The sequence below is a fragment of the Diadema setosum genome, chromosome 1 (genome assembly GCF_964275005.1).
Source record: "Diadema setosum chromosome 1, eeDiaSeto1, whole genome shotgun sequence".
Taxonomy (NCBI): Eukaryota; Metazoa; Echinodermata; class Echinoidea; order Diadematoida; family Diadematidae; genus Diadema; species Diadema setosum.
In genome coordinates this window covers 49,715,802-49,737,036 of record NC_092685.1, presented here as the reverse complement: position 1 = coordinate 49,737,036, position 21,235 = coordinate 49,715,802, and the positions used below count along the sequence as shown (strand labels likewise).

The following is a 21,235-nucleotide window of genomic DNA, read 5'->3' as shown; positions in this document are numbered from 1 at the left end:
AATCAATATGTAAGTGACAATATAATGAATGTAAGATTGATTGATAAATAGCACAATAAATAGATATGTAAACATGAATGCATAAACACTTTTAAAGTAAAGTCATATGCTGCGGGGGGCAATGGTCCTCTAGGGTTCAAAATGTTGACATCTTGACATATACTGTGTAGGCAGCTGTCAGTAATGTGTGACTGAGAGAATCTTGGCTCTAGGAAATGTCTCCAACTTGAATGTTCTGTGAGAGCTTGACAAGAATTATTGTATTTCCTTCAATGTGGAATGAAATTGAAGAGTTTGTGAATAAGATTTGACTCTAGATGCTGCATCTATTGAGATCTCTGCAACAAACAACACTGAGATAACCCATCACTGCAAAATTCTGTTTTTAAGACCTAGAATTATCTATTGGTGGTTTCTACCAGACAGCACTGTAGATACAATGAACTACATTTGTAATACACTTGTGTGCAATGAATACTGATTTTTTTTTTTTCCTTGCAGAAGTGATATTGCTGATTTCATGACTTTGTTTTCGTATATCAAAGGTATATGTATGTGTAGGGTAACTTGGTATCGCCTGAAAGTTGAGGATCTATTATCTATGCTTCCCATCTCTGAAAAATGGGTTTCGTTTGATGGGCACAGCCCGATTTTGTTGTCATCGTCACGCGCCACAATCCCAAGAAACAGTAACTTGAAGATTATCTACTCCCCGGGTGTGTAGAAACAGCATGTGGAATTTTACATCAGCCGGCTCAAGGTCCCTTTTGAGCACCTCAAAGTCAAGGGGGGATGAATAATGCAGTCCGGATTTGGGTCGCATGAACATCAGAGTGTGAAGTTTTTCGGGAACATTTTGCCCTTTTTGCAAGTCAAATTGGTGATCATTGTCCCCAAACCTTGGCACCCTTGCATCCAAAGTAAATGAGATACATGTTGAAGGAAGAGCAGAATTTGCAATTGAGTGTGCAAACACATGCACGCTCATTGCTTCATGTTCCTTGAAGACGGAGGGTAGAATCCCCAACTTGTCAAAGTGTCACGGAGTGATCAAGAGGTTTAGAGGTGATGATCTTCTTTTGCGGATACACGTAAAATCCCAAAGGTCCTCTCATATCTAGCAATGGATACCAGTGATGACTTGCCTAAGACATTCAAATTGTATCCAGGTTGCTAATAGGAAATCAGTTTGCTCTTAAAAATTCATGTTTATTTCTCATGGAGTTGAATGTAATACATGTAGCATCTACAAAAAAAAAGGAAAAAAAAAAACATTTAAATTCTATTTCCTGCCAGATTATTTCATTCTGAGCACAGATTCTACACCAAGTACTTAGTACTATTTTTCTGGATTAGTCTCCATTCAAGGCAAAATGACACTATTTCATTCCAGATTTGTGACGATTGGCTTCTTAATTTCTCTCAACAAACCCAAAGTATGGTGGCAAAATGTTCCACTAGAAAATGTTCAGATGCTAAACTAATATACATGTACCATATACCAGTTTTGTGTGATTGAACAAGTTGTATTTCTCTAATTCAAGCATTTGGCTCTAGGCCCACATTTTTTTTTTATGTTGTAAAGCCAAATGAAAAAAGAAATGTAAGAATTTATGAATGAACAAATGGATGAAATGATTTGAGTACTGCTGATGTTGATGATACTAATAATGTTAATAATAAATAGTGACAAAAAAGTAGTTGTAAAAAGAGTAGTAGGAAATAGTTTCACACACTCTCAGAGAGACATTATGATATGACATACTACCGGAAATTATCCCTGTTACGCATTTTGGAAAGTGAAAAAAAGAAAAGTTACTGGCATGGCTTCCTACATACTGTGCAACATCAGCTGATAAATCATCTTTGGATGATTACTAGTCCATTCTTTCTGCACATCCATCAAGTACTTTAATTTCTCTCGTTTTCAGTAGGTGGTTGTTGTTTATCTCCTGATGACTTTATGCAGTAGCTCTTCTTTGCCGAGCTTTAAGTAACAACAGTATGCTCTGTAAATATCTGGGAGCATTCTTGTCATTGAGAGATATTTCCCGAAGCATGTAATTTGTCACTTTGAAGTGGTGCGCTCTACTAGAGGGCCTGGAGGTTATTACGCTACACGCAAGTAATAATGACAAAATTTGATGCCTCTAAATTAATGACTTCACGATGCAGCACGCACAGCTCTCATATCTTCATTCATGAAGAATCCTCCCAACTTGGGCTTACCCCCGCGCTGATACACTGACATGATGATCAATAAATGGTATGTCAGTGATATTTCTGAACGAGCATAGGCAAAATATCTGCAAGCAATTTATCGAGTGAGATCCACGTTGCTCCATCAAAAGCCGGTTTCCCATGGACTACTTGCCTGTCAGATGGAAGTTGTACGTCACTGATCGAATCCTCTTTATGAGCTTATTTTGGGATTCTTGGGCCAGGTCTTACCTGGGAAAACGAGGTTAAGCCGAAGCCTGAAGGAGTCCCGAGTTTGAATCAGAACATACCTGCCGGGGGTTATGTGCTCTCTCCCTAAGTGAAGATCTCCGACGAAGTCCTATTTACATTAGTCGGCTGCAACAGGGGTAAGCTTCAAGGAGTCTTGTTTAAAGTTTCGTCCTGATGATATTGGAAGAGTAGAGGTGGTGGGGGGGGGGGGGGGTGAGAAAGGCGTAAGGTGAGAGGGACTTGATGAAACTCTTTGAAAGATACCTTACAAAGCTCTCCAGTAACAGGAGACTCTCAGGAAGCAATACCCCATCATCCCTTCCGGTGATATGTATGACTCTTTAGAAATTGATATTTGTTTATGCCTGGATCGAGTTGCTCTTCAGCCTGAAAAAGCGGGATAGGACTTGATCATGTTACACCAATAATCACTCCTGTGTTTGTAGTGAATTGTCAGACCTGGGCTTTATGCTCATATTCAGTGACTTGATTTAATCAAAATTGTAACCTTTAACCCCCTTCTCTTCCCATCACCCTCCCCCCTTGATATTTCTCTACTACTCCTAATTCAGTAGATTGCATGTAGTGATATCATGGAGAAATACAAATCTGAAAAGAAATCGTAATTCATCCAATGAATGGATGGAAAACAGAGTGATATATTAAAAGCAAATGAATGTGGGCAGGAGCTGATGTAGGCAAGGAAAGACTAACTCACTACCAACAAGATTCTAAAATTCCTCATATGCTTTGTGCAGGCTCCACCAAGTTTCTGTGAATAATGGGTTAATGAATGTGGAAGATTCAAGAAGGAAGCAAGATGGATACACAAGTATCATACATTATTTGCCGTACAAGTCTTTTTTTTTTTTTTTTTTTTTTTTTTAGTAGGGCAGATTAATCTTTAGGAAATCAGTCCAAATTTTGCTCGTAATGGGAATTGACACATGGTCGCATTTTCCTGATCATGTAAACAAGCAAAAATGAAAGCAAATTCTGTAGATTAGCCGAAGACTGCATAGGTTAACCCCTTACGTTCCGAGGCACTAAGATTTACTTGCCAGGCTGTAGCTTTCATTAGCATTCAGAAACCCATCCAACCTTTATCTAGTTGTACAGTTAGCAAGCCCACCTAGGTGTAACAATGTGCCTCCGCCTAACAGGAAGGTCATGTTGATACAATAGAGATTAAGGTGATTAGGTAATCTCTATTCATTGAGGATTAGTTTCCAGGCATCTGTGCCAATCAGTGAATCACAGCACTCCAGCAATCATGACAATTGGTGAGTAAAGTACACTAAGGGTGAGGAATACCATACTCAAATTTCTCTTCATGGAACTACACTTAAAGGGGATGGCTAGTATTCTGATCAGTAGGAATCAGTGGGAATGCTGGGAGATGATTGTTCCAATCCTTGTGGGATTCATTTAAGAGTACATTATATATCTATTGTTGTGTGAAAATTGTTTGCTTCAGAATGGTCTCAAATTGAAGTAATGTGCAGTTTAATGTTGCCAGGTTAGCATGCCTGTACAGTGACAGGGCATTAAACTGCACATTTCTTGAATATGAGACCGTTCTGAAGCAAATAATTTTCACACAATAGATATATAATGTACTTCAAAATGAATCCAACAAGAATTGGAACAATCATCACCCAGCATTCCCACTGATCAATTACTAACCATCCCCTTTAAGATGTGTTCCAAGGTGGCTCTTTTTGGCCATATTTTATTATTCATTTATCATGTACCGTAGGTACCAAGTTTTGGTTATTTTATCACTCAAACCTCCCTTCTGTTCATGTTGTGCAAAGTTCTTTTTGTATGATTGAGAAAGAAAGACGGATCTATGCAGTACTAGGCAGTAGAGAGAGATTAAAGCATGTGACTTGGGCTTTAATTTGTGGAAGTGTGTTGAGCTTGCACCCTAACATAAAATTAGGGCCAAATGTCTTTTTGTTTTGTACACAATAGTAGTCAGACCTGGCAAGTCTCTGATCCATCCAGAGGCTCCCTGAAAATACTGTAAAAGTGGATATTTTTGCACGACTAATTTTCCGCACTCGGCCGGGTAAGAAGAGTTTCGCACGTTTTCTAATTCCGCAGAATCAAGATATCATGCACAGGAACATATGGCAAGCAAAAACATTCGTGGGCTTTTATTTTCGCACTAGTTTCTGATTGCGCGAAATGTGCGAGAATTTCAACACCGCAAAAATTTCCACGTTTACAGTAGATCATCCTATCATGCCATGACTAAAGAATATAAAAGCCCCCCCCCCCCTCCTTATTGAGGAATAAGTAATGACTTTTGAGATACACAGTAGCACAGAAGTATTCCCCTATAGTAACTCTTTGGAATCTCCCCAGTTTTGATGCATGAATAGTGACAGCCCTGTAGTATTTTCTGTGGCAATGATGGTTTGACCAAGGAGGTTTTATACACGGAGTTCCAACTGGCTGTAATTATTCAAACAGTTGTCAGATTTCTATTGATGTACAAAAGAATTCCACAGGTGCACTTGTGCCTTTGATGATCGATGTTCCAAGCCGCCATCTTGCTGAGCAATCTGAAGATTTATTTTGAACGTTATCATAATGTTGGCCATATTTTGCTTATTTACCAGGGGTATTTATTAAATGAAATGAAATTTCACTTAATGATAACGCATGTAAAACAAAAGTCAATTCCGTCCAGAAATTTGCACAAAAGTGTAAATCAGAGCTGTATCATGTGAAAATGTTTAAAACTGTACTATCCTGGGAAGCTGGTTTTATCACTTTTCGGTTTAATTTCCCCAGTTAAAAGTAATATGGAATAATCGCCAAGTATAATTCTTTATTGATAGATATATCAGATTAGTGCTCGCATATGCCCAGTCAAGTAATTTTCATCTTTATTTCAACATTTTTTGCTCAATTTCTGTTCGTGCATCCTCGTGTCTGTACCACCTACCATTTATTAAGAAGGGGTAGCGAAAAGTAATTACCATCACAAAGACATATCTTCCTTTGAAAGTGGCTGGTGATTATGTAATGAGACACGAGTCAATTGTCTTCGTATTGGCGCAGCAGATCCTGTTTGGCAAGTGCTTCAAATATTTTTGAGCGGCAGCTTTGAACATTGATCAAAGGGAATAACTCTGTTGTTACTCCATCTCTTCAACCTCCTTGGTTTGACCAGGTTTGTTGTCATCAGATAGCCTGGGAGCTGTGTGTTGCATCATGTTCATGAATATTCATCTTGCCCAGTGCTCTGTGTGTGTAGACTGGCATGCAGGCTTGAGGTGGATGTACATGACTGGTCAAAGGGCACACAGGCTTGGCATGAATAATCATGACATGAATATTCATTAACTTTGGCACTGAAGAAATGAAATGTTCACTTGCAGTATGGATAGTAGATGTAGAGATATAATGGATGAATGAATACAAAGGAGATATGTAAAGCAACAGGAATTAATACAGGATGAATGGTAGTTGTGGATTAAGTAATTAGAGGTGAAAATATTTTGAAAAAGCTGTAATTACATCCCACTTTAATTGGGCATTTTTAGTGTCAATTTTTTTCTTAATAAGGTGGAAAATTCCCTTCATTTTGGACATTGAAATGTCAAAGATAAAGTGTGTATGTAACAAAGAGGGGAAATGTCCGGCAGTCGAAAGTGGGTGGAGTTTGTTTCGATTATGCCAGCATTCATAATCTGGCTTAGACTCGATCGTTTGTATGTGAAAACTGTCTAACCAACCAACCAAAAAAAAAAAAAAAAAGAGAACAAAACAAACAAACCCCAAGGTAAAAATTTGTCGTACATCTGTTGTCATAGCCACACCTCCCTCCAGCATTTCCAACCTCTGTAAATTTTCCACCCCTCTTTGCTGTCATATTTGATGAATTTCTAACGTTCCTGAGGGTTGCTCTCTCTTCTGCTGTATTTTTTTTTTTCCGATGGAACACCCGTTAATGCAACTTCAAGGAGGAAACTTGCTCGGATATTCTCAAGATGTGTCCAGAATAACAAGCGAAGAGTGATTGAGAGAGAGAGAAAAAAAATGGAAGAATTCAAGGTGATAGTGAGTGACCTCCACACATGCCAGGGTTCACAACTCTTTCCACTTTGTGGAGTATCAGACTTTTGCGCGCCATCGCTCGCGAGATTTTTATCTCGGCGCATTGAAATCGAATCTGCCACTCTCTGCACGCTTGACATTTCTTGGATGTGCTCTACATATTTCACGAGTCACTGTTTTTATCTTCCAGGGGCGGATTGTTGCATGGCTGTTAGTAAACAGTATGAGGTTTCCCAGTGGAGTGCACGTTTCTGCTTAGAATGCCAACTTTATTCTAGCTTCCCTCCAAATTATTCTTTTTCAAAGTTAAGATTACCAGGCAAAACTCTCCTAAATGATACAAGTTGAAATCACTCTTGCACTGTGGCGTCTTTAATAAAGAAGGATAACGGTATTAAAGTGCTGTAAACATGATAATGCTTATATAGCAATGTTGATAGTCTCAATAATAATAATCAATGAGGATTATTATAGTATTGAATAAGTATTGATTGTGGTATAATGATGATTAATATGCAGTGATGATTTACAAAGTAATTTCATGTTGTTTATAATTCTATGTCGTTATTGTCAATGTCAACATCATTTCATAAGGAAAGTGAGTACATATGAGGTACATGTTTCTTTGTGTTCATAGTAAAAAAAAATAGAAATAAAGAAAATGATTTACTTGATTCTCTTCAATGTGTATTTATTGTAATTTAGATACAGTATAATATTATACCAAGCTCCAGTTTATCCCAAGTATTTCTTTCTCTGATAACCATTGTACATCTCATCTGCTATAGGATCCATTTCTGTGTTACATTTTGATTGTACTCTGTGTTAGCGAACTTTTACCCTTTATTCTTGCTCCAAACCAAAGAATGCTTGGAATATAAAGTTCGCATATCCATATAAAATAGTTGATCATTGGCCCATTAGGGACATTATTAATGTATTCTTGGACATTGCGGGAAGGGGGTTGATTAATATTCTGTGACATATAACATTATATGTGTTTCTGTGGATGTAGTCTGTATTGTTAAGTGGAACTGGGAGTTCTGCCGTTTGGCAAAATCTACATTACTCTTATTTTAGCAGAAATTGTCCCCCAGACGCCAACCAGAATGCTAGAAAAAGATCAGTAATCTTTCTCATATATCACCAATGATTCCTTTGTGTAGGTGACTCCTAGTTGGTATGTGTGGGGAGTTCTTTCTTATTCCTATTCATAGATTAAATACCATGCGGGAGGAGAAAACAAAAAATCTTCATGGTTTTTATATCAACCTAATCATACACTTTCTCTGAGTTGAATGCTGTGAAAGCAGAGCTCCGTAGAATTCATAATTTTAGAAGAGATGAAATAATCCAAAATCTATGAGAAGAGAGAAAAATAAGATACCACAATAATGGCAAGATTTATTAATTTGTGGTGATACACCTTTCTTGATTGCCATAATATGCAAGTGTTTGATTATCTTACTTCCAATACTTTTTTGTTTGAAGATGCCAAAGTGCATAAACTCAACCTGAAAATTGATTTTTATACACTAATGATAAGTTGTCAGGAAACTGTTTTTCAAGCTCTGACTACAGTAATATAATCCAGACCAGCCAGATCCCACACAACACGGCAATTATGTCTTACTTTAAAAGTGGACATTTTCACGGTGTTGAAATTTTCACGTATTTCGCGCAACCAGAAACTAGTGCGAAAATAAAAACCATGCGAATATTTTTGCTTGTCATGTGTTCCTGTGCCTTATATCTTGATTCCGCGGAATTAAAAAACACAGAAAACTCTTCTTACCTGGCCAAGCGCAAAAAATTAGTCGCGCGAAAATATCCACTTTTACAGTAACTCATTGAAGGCAGGCTGATTTTTTTTTTATAACATGCAGTTCCCATAGACACCTGCCCGAGTATATTCGAGGCTAGTCTTCAACGGGTTAAGAACATTCTCAAGGGAGATCCAGAACAGGACTTGAGCAGTCTTTCTGGCCTGAAGCTCCAGTTTATCCCCTTAAGCCAGGGATATGATACTCATGGGGGAAAAAAATCCACCACCAGTTGTAATCAGCAGTAGATATGAAAATGTATGGTACACCTGGGGGGCATTTCATGAAGCATTTTGTCCGACAACTTTGTTGGACAAAGTTGCTCTCAGCCAGTTGGATGCAAGGATTTCAGTAGCTTTTAACAGTATGTCAGATGAAATATCTGACAAAATGCTTCATGAAATGCCCCCCACCCCCGATGGTACACAGGTACATGTACATTTATGGCTCATTATAGAAATTGGAAATATGTAGAAAATTTAACCCTCACCCACCACACATGATCAGATTAGACAGAATTACATGTTCAGAGACAGAGAGAGAGAGAAAAAAAAAAAGAAGATAAGTATGAGGGTTATGCAGAAAAATCCTGAAAATAATGATAGCATTATATGCTAGGAATTACATCGTGATTGGACATATTGTGAATATTAGGGAGATTCACACATACACATTATTAGCTGGTTATTAATCTTGAGATTTGCATTGCAACTGCAAGCTTGAGGTTTTTGCACGTGGACCCAAAACCCCCACAAATTAGTGAATCAGCAGCATGATGCTAAACCCAAGAAATCTTGCACTTATTTTTGAATTAGCACACTAATTTGCCTGGCAGTGATGGTGTGAACACACTGAACCAAATAATCTTGAGATTTTTATTCCTTTATTCGAAGTGTACATCACAACAGCATGCACACACCACTGTAAGGTGCAAGAACAATAGATTTACTGATTGCCAACTAGTGGGCTATTTTTGTCCTTATGAACGCTTGTGAATAAACTCGAGATTTGGAACTTGATTGTTATCCCGCTATTTCTGAGCGTGTGAACGCTAGCAAAAAATCTTGAGATTTGGAGCACGATCATCATCCTGCTATTTTGTACATGTGAATGCAGCTCTTAAAGGTTCTGTTTACCTTTGGGAGCAGTGATTTAAAAGATGTTCAAGATATCACATTTGATGCACATTTGTAGGGCTGTTGTATCACAAAACATCTTACCATATAGAATTTTCCCAGTAAAGCCTAAAATATAAGGAGATATCAGTAGTTTTCTCAATAAACCGTAACTGTAGACAGTTTAGTCTGGAAACATTTTTATTATAACTATTGTTCACATTTTGTGTATTTAACAATACTTAACATCATTTATATGGATTCATATTTTTACAGTGATTGTTTCTATCCCTAACTCACCTTTTAGAAGTATTTTACAGCACTAATGCTGGGTTTTTGTTTCATCTGCAAATGGTAAATTATGCCTTTAAGTAAATGAAGATATCTATTTCAATTTGAAGTAGGTGGAAACCAATCAATCAGAAAGCAATACAAGACAGAACAAAGTAAGGGTACCAGCAGGTAAATCAAGACTTTTAATCTATAAAACTTTTTGTGATATTAAAAAAAAAAGAAGCTGTTCAGATGTTGTCTCTTCAAATGACTTTATTTCCACTGAAATGTATCTGAAAAAATGTATGTGCCTGAGGAACCAATTTGGATTTGGACGTATCAAGTGAAATGTCTTGTGGTTTCGTTTTGTTAGTAACATGGGGAATTACTGGTTATATTGATTGCATGTTCTGTGTATCCATGTAGATTTCTTTTTGAGTTTTGAGGGGAAAAACGGGAAGAATATGAAACAGGACTTACGAGTTAGCACAACTGTTCTCTATTCTCTGTGAGCCATGTTCCATTACATCGATGTACATATTGAATTTAGAATTCAGTGTCAATTCAAAGACTTTAAATTGTAAAATGTTGCATATTGACAGCCCCCCAAAAACAACAACAACCTAACAAACACTGTCGTTAGTTGAGAAAGAATAAAAACATGTTTGATATCTTTCTCTTGGTGTGACAAAGTTGTAGTGCCCATTGTGACTTGCCATTTGTCTGCTGCCTTTATTCCTTATCAGCCATGGAGAAATAATAGATGCATTCAGTTCCTTAACTTCTACTTGTAAGTCTATTCAGAACAGAAAATTCAGTCTGAATCTTATTACCAATCATTTTGAATTCAAATTGACCTATTTCCATGACAAGTAAAGGAGACCACTTACACTAATGGGAGAATCCTGGGAGAGACACCCGTCCGACAGTCGGGGAGAAATATCCCCCACCCTGCGTCCTCAAGTCAATATTATTCCAGGCAGCATTATAATTATCTTATTTCATCTACACGTGTGATGTAGGCCTGCAGCATTGTTTTGACACCAAATATATGTCGCCATGGCAACGGCAGCACCTCGGGGCTGTCATGTTTTTTGTCTCCGCTCCGTGTGAGTGATGCTCTTTAGCTGTTTATGGTGGCTTTGAAATCAAAATGGAATAGAATTACAAAGCAATCACAGTTTACATCTAGTGCTGCAACATCCTCAAAAAATATTATCACCACTGTTTTTTTTTCTTATTTCTTTCTTTCCTCTTTTAAATAGCCTACATTGGGTCAACGACCTTCCAGGAACGCTTCGTCAGGTCAGTGTCTCACTTTGTTTGTTATTTTTTTCTTTGTGTTTATATCAAAGCGAGAGATTATTAGATCATAGCATAAATATTATTTTGAATTTGCAATAATGTGTATTTCTTTACACACAATTACCTTTTTTTGTGATGAATATATATTGGAGAAAATTTAGTTTCAATTTTATAATTGTTCTGTTATTGAATTTATTGAAGGGAATCATAAATATCTTGAAAACAATAAACAAAAGAGGGGGTAGTAGTTTTAAAGTATTCCAAAATGGAGCAGTCACTTTAAGGTGACTTCATGTACTATATCGTCGCTGGGGCGACAAGACCTCGTATCTCAAAAATGTCAAATGTTCAGGAGAGCCAAAAAACATGGCGGCCAAAGCACTATACTGAATGGGATAGCCGTTCCTTAGCAGTTAATAACAACACACTGATGTGTGTGTAGAGTTGACCACCCCCCCCCCCACAACACCCCTTGCTTATCTGTAAGGTTATGCAGACAAATCAGCATTATGAGGTTTAATAAAGCCCTGATACTGCTCCAAGGACGTTGTTATTCAGCATGTATTGGGAGGATCAGGTAATCACTTTTATTGACATTTTTAGTTTCATATGTGGAGAATTTTTTTTTTTTTTTTTTTGAGCAGCACCATGTGTTATTAGTTTTTGAAGGACTGTTGTGACTGAAACCTCAACCAACCATGGAAAGTTTCAGAAATAGTATTTTAGTTTCAGACTTTCATCAGCTTTGGTGGAAAAAAAAAAAACCCAAGCAAGTAGATATGGAATTTAGTGAACAAATTACAGTCAGAATTAAACAATTTTTTCCCCTCCTTGTACCAAGACTACCAAAGTTCATGGATTCAGCATTGAAGAAATCAGGACTCAATCTGACCAATAATTAGGGACCCTTACATTGTAACCTTTATAGGTGAATTCATGTACTTGTGAGAAGGATGTCTGCTACATGATGAACAGCTGCTTCCACAAATGTCCTCCATTACAGACACAAAACAAAACAAAACAAAACAAAACAAAACAAAACAAAACAAAACAAAACAAAACAAAACAAAACTGACATGGGCTGTTTAGTCTCAAGCCTGGATGAAGGGATGCACCCAGTAGGTGAGAATGAATTCCACATATGGAACATGTTTCATGTATGGGGTATTGAGCCACGCCCATAATCTATGGTTGTCATTTTTCGTAGCCTTGAATGCACACTGAGATGGTGTTTTAGACAAGTTGCCTTTCATGTCTAGCTCTGGGTGTAAAAAATAAGCACGCTTGAGCGGGTAACAGAAATGTGTGTCAAATCAAGTTTGCAGGCAAAAATGTAACATTGGCCTGAAGCTCATGATTTCTAGCTCCAAGAGGTACTGGAAGGGATGAGACAACTGATTTCATGTTTGTGCACAAAACTTCTCAATCAACATGGTATTCCCAGTCACCAGTATCTGATTGATAACCAGTCATTGTAGTTTTAAGAATCTTTGACAGATATTCCTCCAGGTCCGAAGATTGATCTTTACTTTGAGAATCACTATCATGCCACAGGCAATATATTTTCAAATGTGTGTTTATGTATAGGCTAGAGGGAAAGGTCAGAGGTTAGGAGCACCATTAGGCTGAGAAGAGGACATTTGGCACATGAAATTTGAGTTTTAGAAGCATCAGACAGATGTCAAATGAGCATTTAGTGCTGATTTTTTTTTTCGTCCAAAGAACTTGTTAGCTGGTACAAGATTCGTGGGCAAGCGAGGAATCCAATTTTAGCCAGCTTTCCGGGGTTTGACAATTTCCAGAAGCCAGGCCTTTTCGAACACATGAGGCAATTTGATGGATTGGTGGGGGGATTTGCTGGCACGCACATTTGTAACCTCGGGGCGAGATTAGATTGGAAAAGTCTTGTGGATTTTTAAGGCACGGCAGAAACAGAGGGTTGCATTCTTTTTCTTTTACTAGAGAGGCCGTTTGTTCACCATTCAAAGTTGGGTTAGGTGGGGTCCGAAACATCTAAAATATCACTTTGGCATCTTAATCTTCTGGTGAATACTTAAGTGTTTTTACAATTTTTGTGCAACAGCAATGTTAAGTTCAAAGGAAGTTACTTCTGTCTCTCTGGAGATAACATTGCTTGGAGCTACAAATTTATATCCCACTTTGTTTTCTTCTTTTGGTGGCAGAATATTTTAAAATTTAAGAAATCTAATGCAAAGCTTGGAGGCTTTTTTCCATTTAGATCAACTAAATAGAGGTTTAATGCAGTAAAACTGCATTAAAAGATTAGCTTATATATATATCATATATATATATATATGTACATATCAGACTACTATTTTTATATAATTATGTATTTATATAAAGAGTGAGAGAGAGCTTGCAATAGATGTAAATTTATAGATATTTTATTTCACAAAAACTTTTGATAGGTAAACAATCCAGAATCCGTGTTACCTTGAGATGCTTGCAGAGCAAGAATGTAATCTGAATGATTCACCTTAAAAAAAAAATAACCTTGGGTTGGATGACATTCAGGATTCCTGTTTTCTTAAATCTTAATTCCAGGCACCCAGGAGATACTATTCCAGTGTTAAAGCACTGATATGCTAGGGTTACCTGGTATTGCCATCATTTTTATCATTGTCATAAATGTTGTACAGCTAGTGATGATATGGACGATGATGTCCTGCATTTTTTTTTTCATATAATCTCATAATCATTGTCACTATTGTTCTTCTAAATAATAAAATTGTCAGAGTTACTAATTGCATTATGGTTTTAACCAGAGGAGTAAAGTCTTCTATACAGGAAGTTGATATAAGAGCAAAAAAACGTGAAGCAGTGGATCACAATGGCACATAATTTTTCACTTAAAGTAAATGACAGCAATGAGGAAGACAATACATATAATTTTGCATTTTAATGAGGTCATTGCACGAGAAGTTTGACGCTGAGTTACGACTTTCATCTTCGAGGTATGTTATGGGGCGACAGTACGTGTCGTCATTAGTGTTTGCCCAGGGGGGAATGGGAGGGGGGCAAAATGTGGCACAGTTGAACTTTACAAAGCATTACTCGCAGATCACCGGCTGCGACTGCTCAATAGAATTCAGATATTTTGGAGGACAAGGGGCAGTGTGAAAGGGCATTCCCAGCTGATTAGATCTGGCGCTGTCAGCGATGACACTCGTCACGTATGCATGAGCGTCCATCAACACAAGAATACCCCTGGACAGTTCTCCTTCCAATTGGATGGGAAGAGAAAAAAAAGAGGGGGACTGGCAGAAATTTTCACTTTTCCCTGCAGTCATAGGAACAAAAGTGTATAAGTGCTTCATTTTCTCGCAGTCAGCCATAATTTAGATCACCCAAGAGCTAAATGTGAGGGTTGTTAAACACACATTCTCTGAGGAGGAGTAATTACTGTCACCTAATTGATGGTGGTACTGGTTAGGGTTGGGGTGGTGGTGGTGGTGTGTGTGTTTGCGTGTATGTGTGTTTGGGTGTGTGTTTGTGTTTGTTTGTGTGTGTGTGCATTTGTGTATGTGTGTACATTCATCCCCCGCATCCCAGCTATCGTTCAGCTGTTATGCCTAGTATATTAGCACCTGTCAATCAATTATCATTATTGCTTTGAATTTGAGAGTACCTGTTTTGCTTGGAGGCAGGAAAGTATCAGTAAAATGTCTAAATAGTGCAATATTACTCATATCATATTGCATACATTGTGGTACACGTAATTTTTTAGTGTTTTTTTTTTCTTCATCCTTTTCACTCACTGTGTTTTTAATCAAATTTGAAGATTCATTTATCAAGAGTCAAATTCCCACCTGTTGCTATTTTATTATAATGCTGTGTTAAGTAGAATTGCTGGTCCTAATAGATGTTTTTTTTTTTTTGTTGTTGCAATGTTGCAGATTCCTATGTGTCAGCTCCTGAAATTCTTCAAATAAAATCAGGTCAGGCATCTTCATCAAAAAAAAAAAAAAAAAAAAAAAAGAGAGGACAACTGAGATTACTTTTCAACAACAAAAACATTGACATCAAGAAAATAATGATCCTCTATAAACAAGCAAAGAAGTCACAGATAAATCAAATAAGTGATTCATGACAAGGGATGAAGCTAGCAAGTACTGTGTTATTTATGATAAATTTCAAATGAATTTGATGAATTCACAGCTCACCTGGCTTTTTCTTTAATTAGTCAGCATTAACTTTCATCTATAAGCAGACAAATCAACATGTATGATATGTCATTAGCCAACTTTGGATAGTTTGCAGACTAAATAGTTGCTCGTTCTTCCTGACTGCCTCAGGTTTATGATGAACATGTATTTCATGCTCTTTTCACAGAAGTAGATCGGCAAAAAAGACAATAACAACAACTTACATGGTGTTGATTTTGTGGGATGAAATCCATTAGCATTCTAACAGCAACCCGTAGGGTGTGTGTTTGTCGAAAAGCAAAGCATGTTGTGGAAATCCAAGTAGTGCAGATTACACAGTAGAAGATGTGTAATATAAGATTCAACCTGTGAAGCTGTCTATATTTTTGTATGATAGTACAACTTATTTGTCATGCTGCGGGTGTAGATGTTAGGACAAGTAAGATAAATTTGCCTGATCACAAAGAGTGTTTTACATTCCTTGGCCTTTTTGTTTGGTTTCAAAATGCTTTTAACATTGAAGAATCTTGCCCGTGTGCACTCGGATAGGGTTCTGAATGAGCAAAAAAAAAAAAAAAAAGGTAGCTGTTAAGCATTGCAACATTTGTCCATGTTAGTGCCAATAACTGTGCCAAATAACTGAAATCTTCTTTATTTGATATGAGTTAACATTGCTAAAAATAATAGTAGTAGTAGTGATAATAATGGTATTAATAATAGTGATAATGGTTACTTTAACGCTATATCTGCAGAAGAGCTCTGAGCCCTTCAAAGAAGTAAAAATGGAAAACGATAGAATAGGTAACAATGCATAACAAACAGATGGTATCATAGAACAAAACAAACCTTGTATGCAAAATTAAAAAGATGTGACTTTAGTTCAACTTTATTAACTTTAATTGTGTTAACTATATCATAAACTTTATATAAAGACATTTAACATGAGCAAAGGACTACTGTCAAACAGTTTTCGCGGCATGAAATTTTTGCGAATTGGAGCCGACAGCCTTTTTTGCGGCATGAAATTTTCAGGAGTTGCCTCTAACATTCAATGCATATAGTGTAGACAAGAACTATTACATGCTTTTTAATTTTGCGAATCTTGGCTTTCATGAAATTCACGAAATTAAAATGGACAAAATGGGCATAAAAACGGATTTTCCTCGTTTTGCAGTATCAATTTAAAGTGAATGAAGAATACCATTATTATGTCAGGGAATTAAATGGAATGTCAATATTTGATTGAACTTTTACTTGTAGAAATCCAAAGTTTGATGTAATTCAGATTCTTATGCCAACTGTTATACTGCCAAGATTGATTTTTTTTTTTTTTTGAGAATGGGAGAGGAATTCTAAAATGATGATAATAATGAATAGATCATTTGTTGTACACAGAAATTATATCTTTATATCCTACTGCCCTGCAAGAGCCCCTTCATGCTATTTTGCTGCACTGTCCTGCATTGTAAATAAGAAAAGAAAGAAGCAAAAGAAGAAAGCTATATAGAGGAAAACCAAAGCTCTTCCTTTATTAGGGGCTGTACCTCTCTGCTTGGATCTGTATTTTCGGATTTGAATTCATGGACTGGATTGCAAATATTGATATGAACACTGATTGTCTACATTGCGATGCATCACTTTGCTACGTCTTATTATGTTATCCCTCTGTTCCGCTTGCTCTACCCACCCTGAATTGCGTTTATGATCTGATATATTCAAATAGTACAAACAGTGAGTCTCTTTTGAATTCAATTTGAGCAGCTTGCTTTCTTGAATATCAACAGATTTGTTTTACAGGATGAAGTATTTGTTTTGAAAATATACAAGTTCATGTCCTTGTACTGTGTGATTTTTGTTCTACAGCAAATATAATTCATGCAAGGCTCACTCTTTGATTAAAATGACAGGCAAAATTTCTTCATGCTAGCATTTTTCAACACACCACAAAGAGACAAGATAAATGAAATGAGCACTGACATTTTGAAGTGTATTGTCTGCCAAAGTTCTGTCAATTTTTGCTGAGTCTTCAAACTTCAAACTTCCACTTATCATCAACATTTTGTGTGTTTTTTTTTTTTTCAAATGAGTTTGCCTGATATGATACACTGATGGTCAATGTTTCTCTTGGTTAGTGACAAGCACAAGCCTTATGCTGTGTGCCACAAAGTAGAGCAGTGCCCTCTTGTGATGAAAACTATGTATTTTTTCATGCTGTAGTATAAAAGGCAAGTAATACCTAATAGGATAATATATAATGAGATAAAAGATATGTTTGTGTGGTTGTCTATGTCCCTGCCTTTTTTTCTGTGTCAGTGTGTGTTTCTTAAAATTTCAATAATGTTTTAATCATCATCATTTCAAGTGGAGAATTTATCCTGTAGAGAAATAAATCTTTTGAATCAAAGTAGTGAACCATATTGAACAGATCAGTCCAAATTTGAGGGCATTTGAATGAATATCCACACACACACACACACAAAAAAAATCACAAACACCTTTAAAGCCAAAGGATCACTTATTTATTAAATACTCTATTATCATGTATCTCAAATTAGCCATCTTGATTCCATCATGATTGATATTATTTGATGAGAGCTTGAAACTTCATCAATTTCAAATTCCGTTATGATAAAAGACATCGTTTTCCCTTTACTCTTCAGAACATTCATCAAGTAATTCACTTTGTTGCATTCTCCTAATGAAATGAGTTAGATTCTCACAAAACTTCAAGGAATATCCTGTATGTAGTTTTGTGATACCAGCATCAAACCTTTCATGTAGCAAAAATAACCCCTTTTGTTTGAAATACATGCTATCTAGGATGGGTCTTTGACATTCAAATTATCATAAATCTGTCATCCCTTGTCAGATTTCACTGCTAAATTCTTTCCTGATTTTCTGCATTTTTATTTTCCTAATCATACTCTTGGACTCTATTTGCCCTCAGGAAATATTTTCTTTGACGAGTTTGGTGTGATCTAATAATGCACTAAATGTCTCACCATCTCTTTCAGAAGACACAAGTGTTCCCTGGAGTTGGTAGAAGGAACATGATCTCAAGTTCCACAGTGTATTCACACTTTGTGACATGTCTTGTGACTTGCTGAGAGGTATTTTCCTCAAGAGCTGCAGCACTATTTTTCTGAGTACAAGTGATTAGTCTTGTCTTTCCTCTTGAATCCCTTCCACCCAAATCCCATGCCCTCCTCCCCCCCACCCCCCCCCCTACAAATTCAAAAATCACTATGATATGTCATCAGCCTTGGGGATAACTTCCCATGACAGACACTTAGCTATAGCAGAGACGAAGGGAATTGGCATCCTTTGGTGCATAAAGCAAAAAGCAAATCTCTTTTAGAATGTACCAGTACCAGTATTCAAATTCATTCTGAGAAAGCACTCTGCCAAAGAACACGGTCAATTTTTCTTTTTGATGCTCATAAATTCTGAATAATAGCTTAGGGCAGTGTTTTCAAAAAGGGCTTCATAAAAAATTCCAGTGCTGATGCCTAAGTTTATCAGTCTCAAGTTCTGCAGACAATGAATGCATGCATTTTGTCATCTCTTTGTCTGCGTGCATCTTTTTCTATGTACCTGTGGGTATGATTTTTTTTCCTACCCAGTCTTAGATTTAAATCTTAGAGACTGCAGTGGAGACAGCCGTGAAAGTTATACATTATCCATCGTAATGACATTCTGCCGGAAAATTCCCCTGATAACTCTGTCATTGATGGGGGGAAGAGGCTGATGAAATATAGGTCATTCTGTCATGATAATTTTTGTAGAGATTGTATCGCAGTGCCCAGTTGGAAAAGAGTACCACTGTTAGTGTGAGAAGTAGGGTTTTAGCCAGTCATCCCTCTAAGTGTGTGTGTGGGTGGGGGGGGGGGGGGGGGGGGGGGGACAGATGAATGGTAAAGAAGGGGTTTTAGAAATATGTGCCTGGATGTATTTCCTGGTCAAACTCACCCAAAATTGTTTGAAGTGAGGTGAGTAACATTATCATTTAGTCTTGACTGATAAAAGTATCCCTCTGAGCTAAAAAATTTCTGGCATGACCAAGATGAACAAGATGAAAATATCAACAAATATTTTAACGATATACACAAACTCCTAATAGTAACAGTAAACAATAAAGGCATGTTGTGTAATGGATATGCAAATTCAATAGTGTTTCATGTGACCTCAGATACAGTAATTGTTTGATGTGAAATTTCTGTTATTAATTCATATCTTAACCTATTGAGGACGGACTGGTTTTGCTACCCATAGACACTTACCCGTGTAAACTTGGGACTCATCCTCAATGGGTTAAGCTTGAAGTATTAGAAATCAGACTAATCACCTTTTCCTAGAATATCACATTTCAGCAATACTCTTTCTCGTGATGAGGATATTGTGGTTTAGGGTAGATCTGCGGAAGTTTTCTCATCTAGAAAAAAAAAAAAAGCGCAAAAAAATAATCCAAATTTGAGTGTCAGCTGGATGGCATGAATACTCTGATTGGTCGAAAGGCCACTCTCTCATTTTCATTACAGTCAAGTTTATTGCCGAGTTTTCTACGGGAGTGGCCCTACTCTGCAAGCAATGTAAGCACGTTTCACACATCTGTTATGAAAATTTCAGTATTAAAGGCACCAAGGTAATTGTCTTCAAGGCAGTAGGCCCTTTCCATCACACCTTTTTCAGATTCCAGATAGTTTTGTCTGAACATCGTTGGTGTCAAGTAGCCGCCGAATTGCATGCATCAATCTTGAATCATGTTACCCAGAGGGGCCGTGACCTTCTCTGCGTCAAATAACTGGGTGAGATATTGTCCAGTAACCTGCATGCAGACTGTTTTAATAATGTTCTCCTATGAGTGCACTCTTGAGACTGGGAAATGATTGCTGCAATATATCTATGTGGAAGATATCAATAATCCTTTTTTAATGTGCTCAATGTTGAGCCTATATCTCCCGTTGTCCACCCTTTTGTGCTGAAAATGCAAATATTTTTATATTGTAAATTCGTTGATGTCAATCCTCCGCATTGTATGTGTATCTGTATGTTTGTGTGTGTGCTTATGTGTGTATGTGGACATGTTATGGTGCATTTTATAAATGCTGGCAAATGAAGACCATGTCAGGAATGTGTGCCAATGAATACCCAGAAAATGTGGACGTGCTGGGCTGCTAAATTGATTAAAACAAGCTGTGCGCTGCATGGAAAAAGTAAAGATGAATATGCTTCAAATTTGTAGGGGTGTACGATCTGAGGTTGGTCCATGGGTGTTTATGCATAACTTTAGGACTGATAGCTTGAATTTATTCTGAGGTATCTTGTGAAATATCTGAGGGTCTTTTCTGCATTTATTCGTATTTTTCCCATTCTTTGTCAGTGTTCGAAAGCCTCTGTACTTGTGTGTGTGTGTATGTATGGACATGTCCGCCATAAAATTTTCATGCGAGAAAGGATTACCTTTTGTTCAAGTCCTTGTTTTGGTGGCTTGTAACAGACTCTGCTCACCTGCCAGATGAGATTACAGTCGACGAGGAATGTTACGCTCATCGTCGTGTAAATTGTCATAAAGCAGACGTTTGAGTGACTCTCACATTTGTCCACTGCATCTGATCAGTGGGATGTGAGTGAAACATGGCCAGGTGTGGGCACTTAGTCCCAGCTAACTCACCTAAAACTGGACATTACTCAGACATTTGTTCGCTCCTAGGAAACTCGGGCAAAATTTCAGCTTCTCCTTTACGAGGTTACTCCGTCTTATTTCAATCTTCACACAAACAAAGGCCTTCTGTCTGTCCCTGTAAGAGAGTTGATTTTTTTACCTTGTACTGATACACTCAATTCTGCACCAGCTTTTATCCATTTGCATTTTAAAACAATCTACTCAGTAAGATTTAAGCAATCAAGATGTGATGGTTGAGAAACCAAATGGATAAGATTTCTCTCTTAATTAAGAAAAAAGGATGCCACATTTACCATTGAAATATTCATGAATTTCAAATACGCAAGTCAGAGTATTCATTAATGT

At 37.1% G+C, this 21,235-nt stretch overlaps 1 protein-coding gene across 1 annotated transcript in view; it reads left to right on the top strand.

The window, feature by feature from the left end:
* Positions 1 to 21,235, top strand: part of LOC140231738 (arginine-hydroxylase NDUFAF5, mitochondrial-like) — a 122,350-nt gene that overhangs the window by 21,102 nt on the left and 80,013 nt on the right. Inside the window, exon 7 of the mRNA XM_072311893.1 lies at positions 11,002 to 11,041. Coding sequence (XP_072167994.1) covers positions 11,002 to 11,041 — 40 coding nt within the window. The remainder of the gene's footprint in view (positions 1 to 11,001; positions 11,042 to 21,235) is intronic.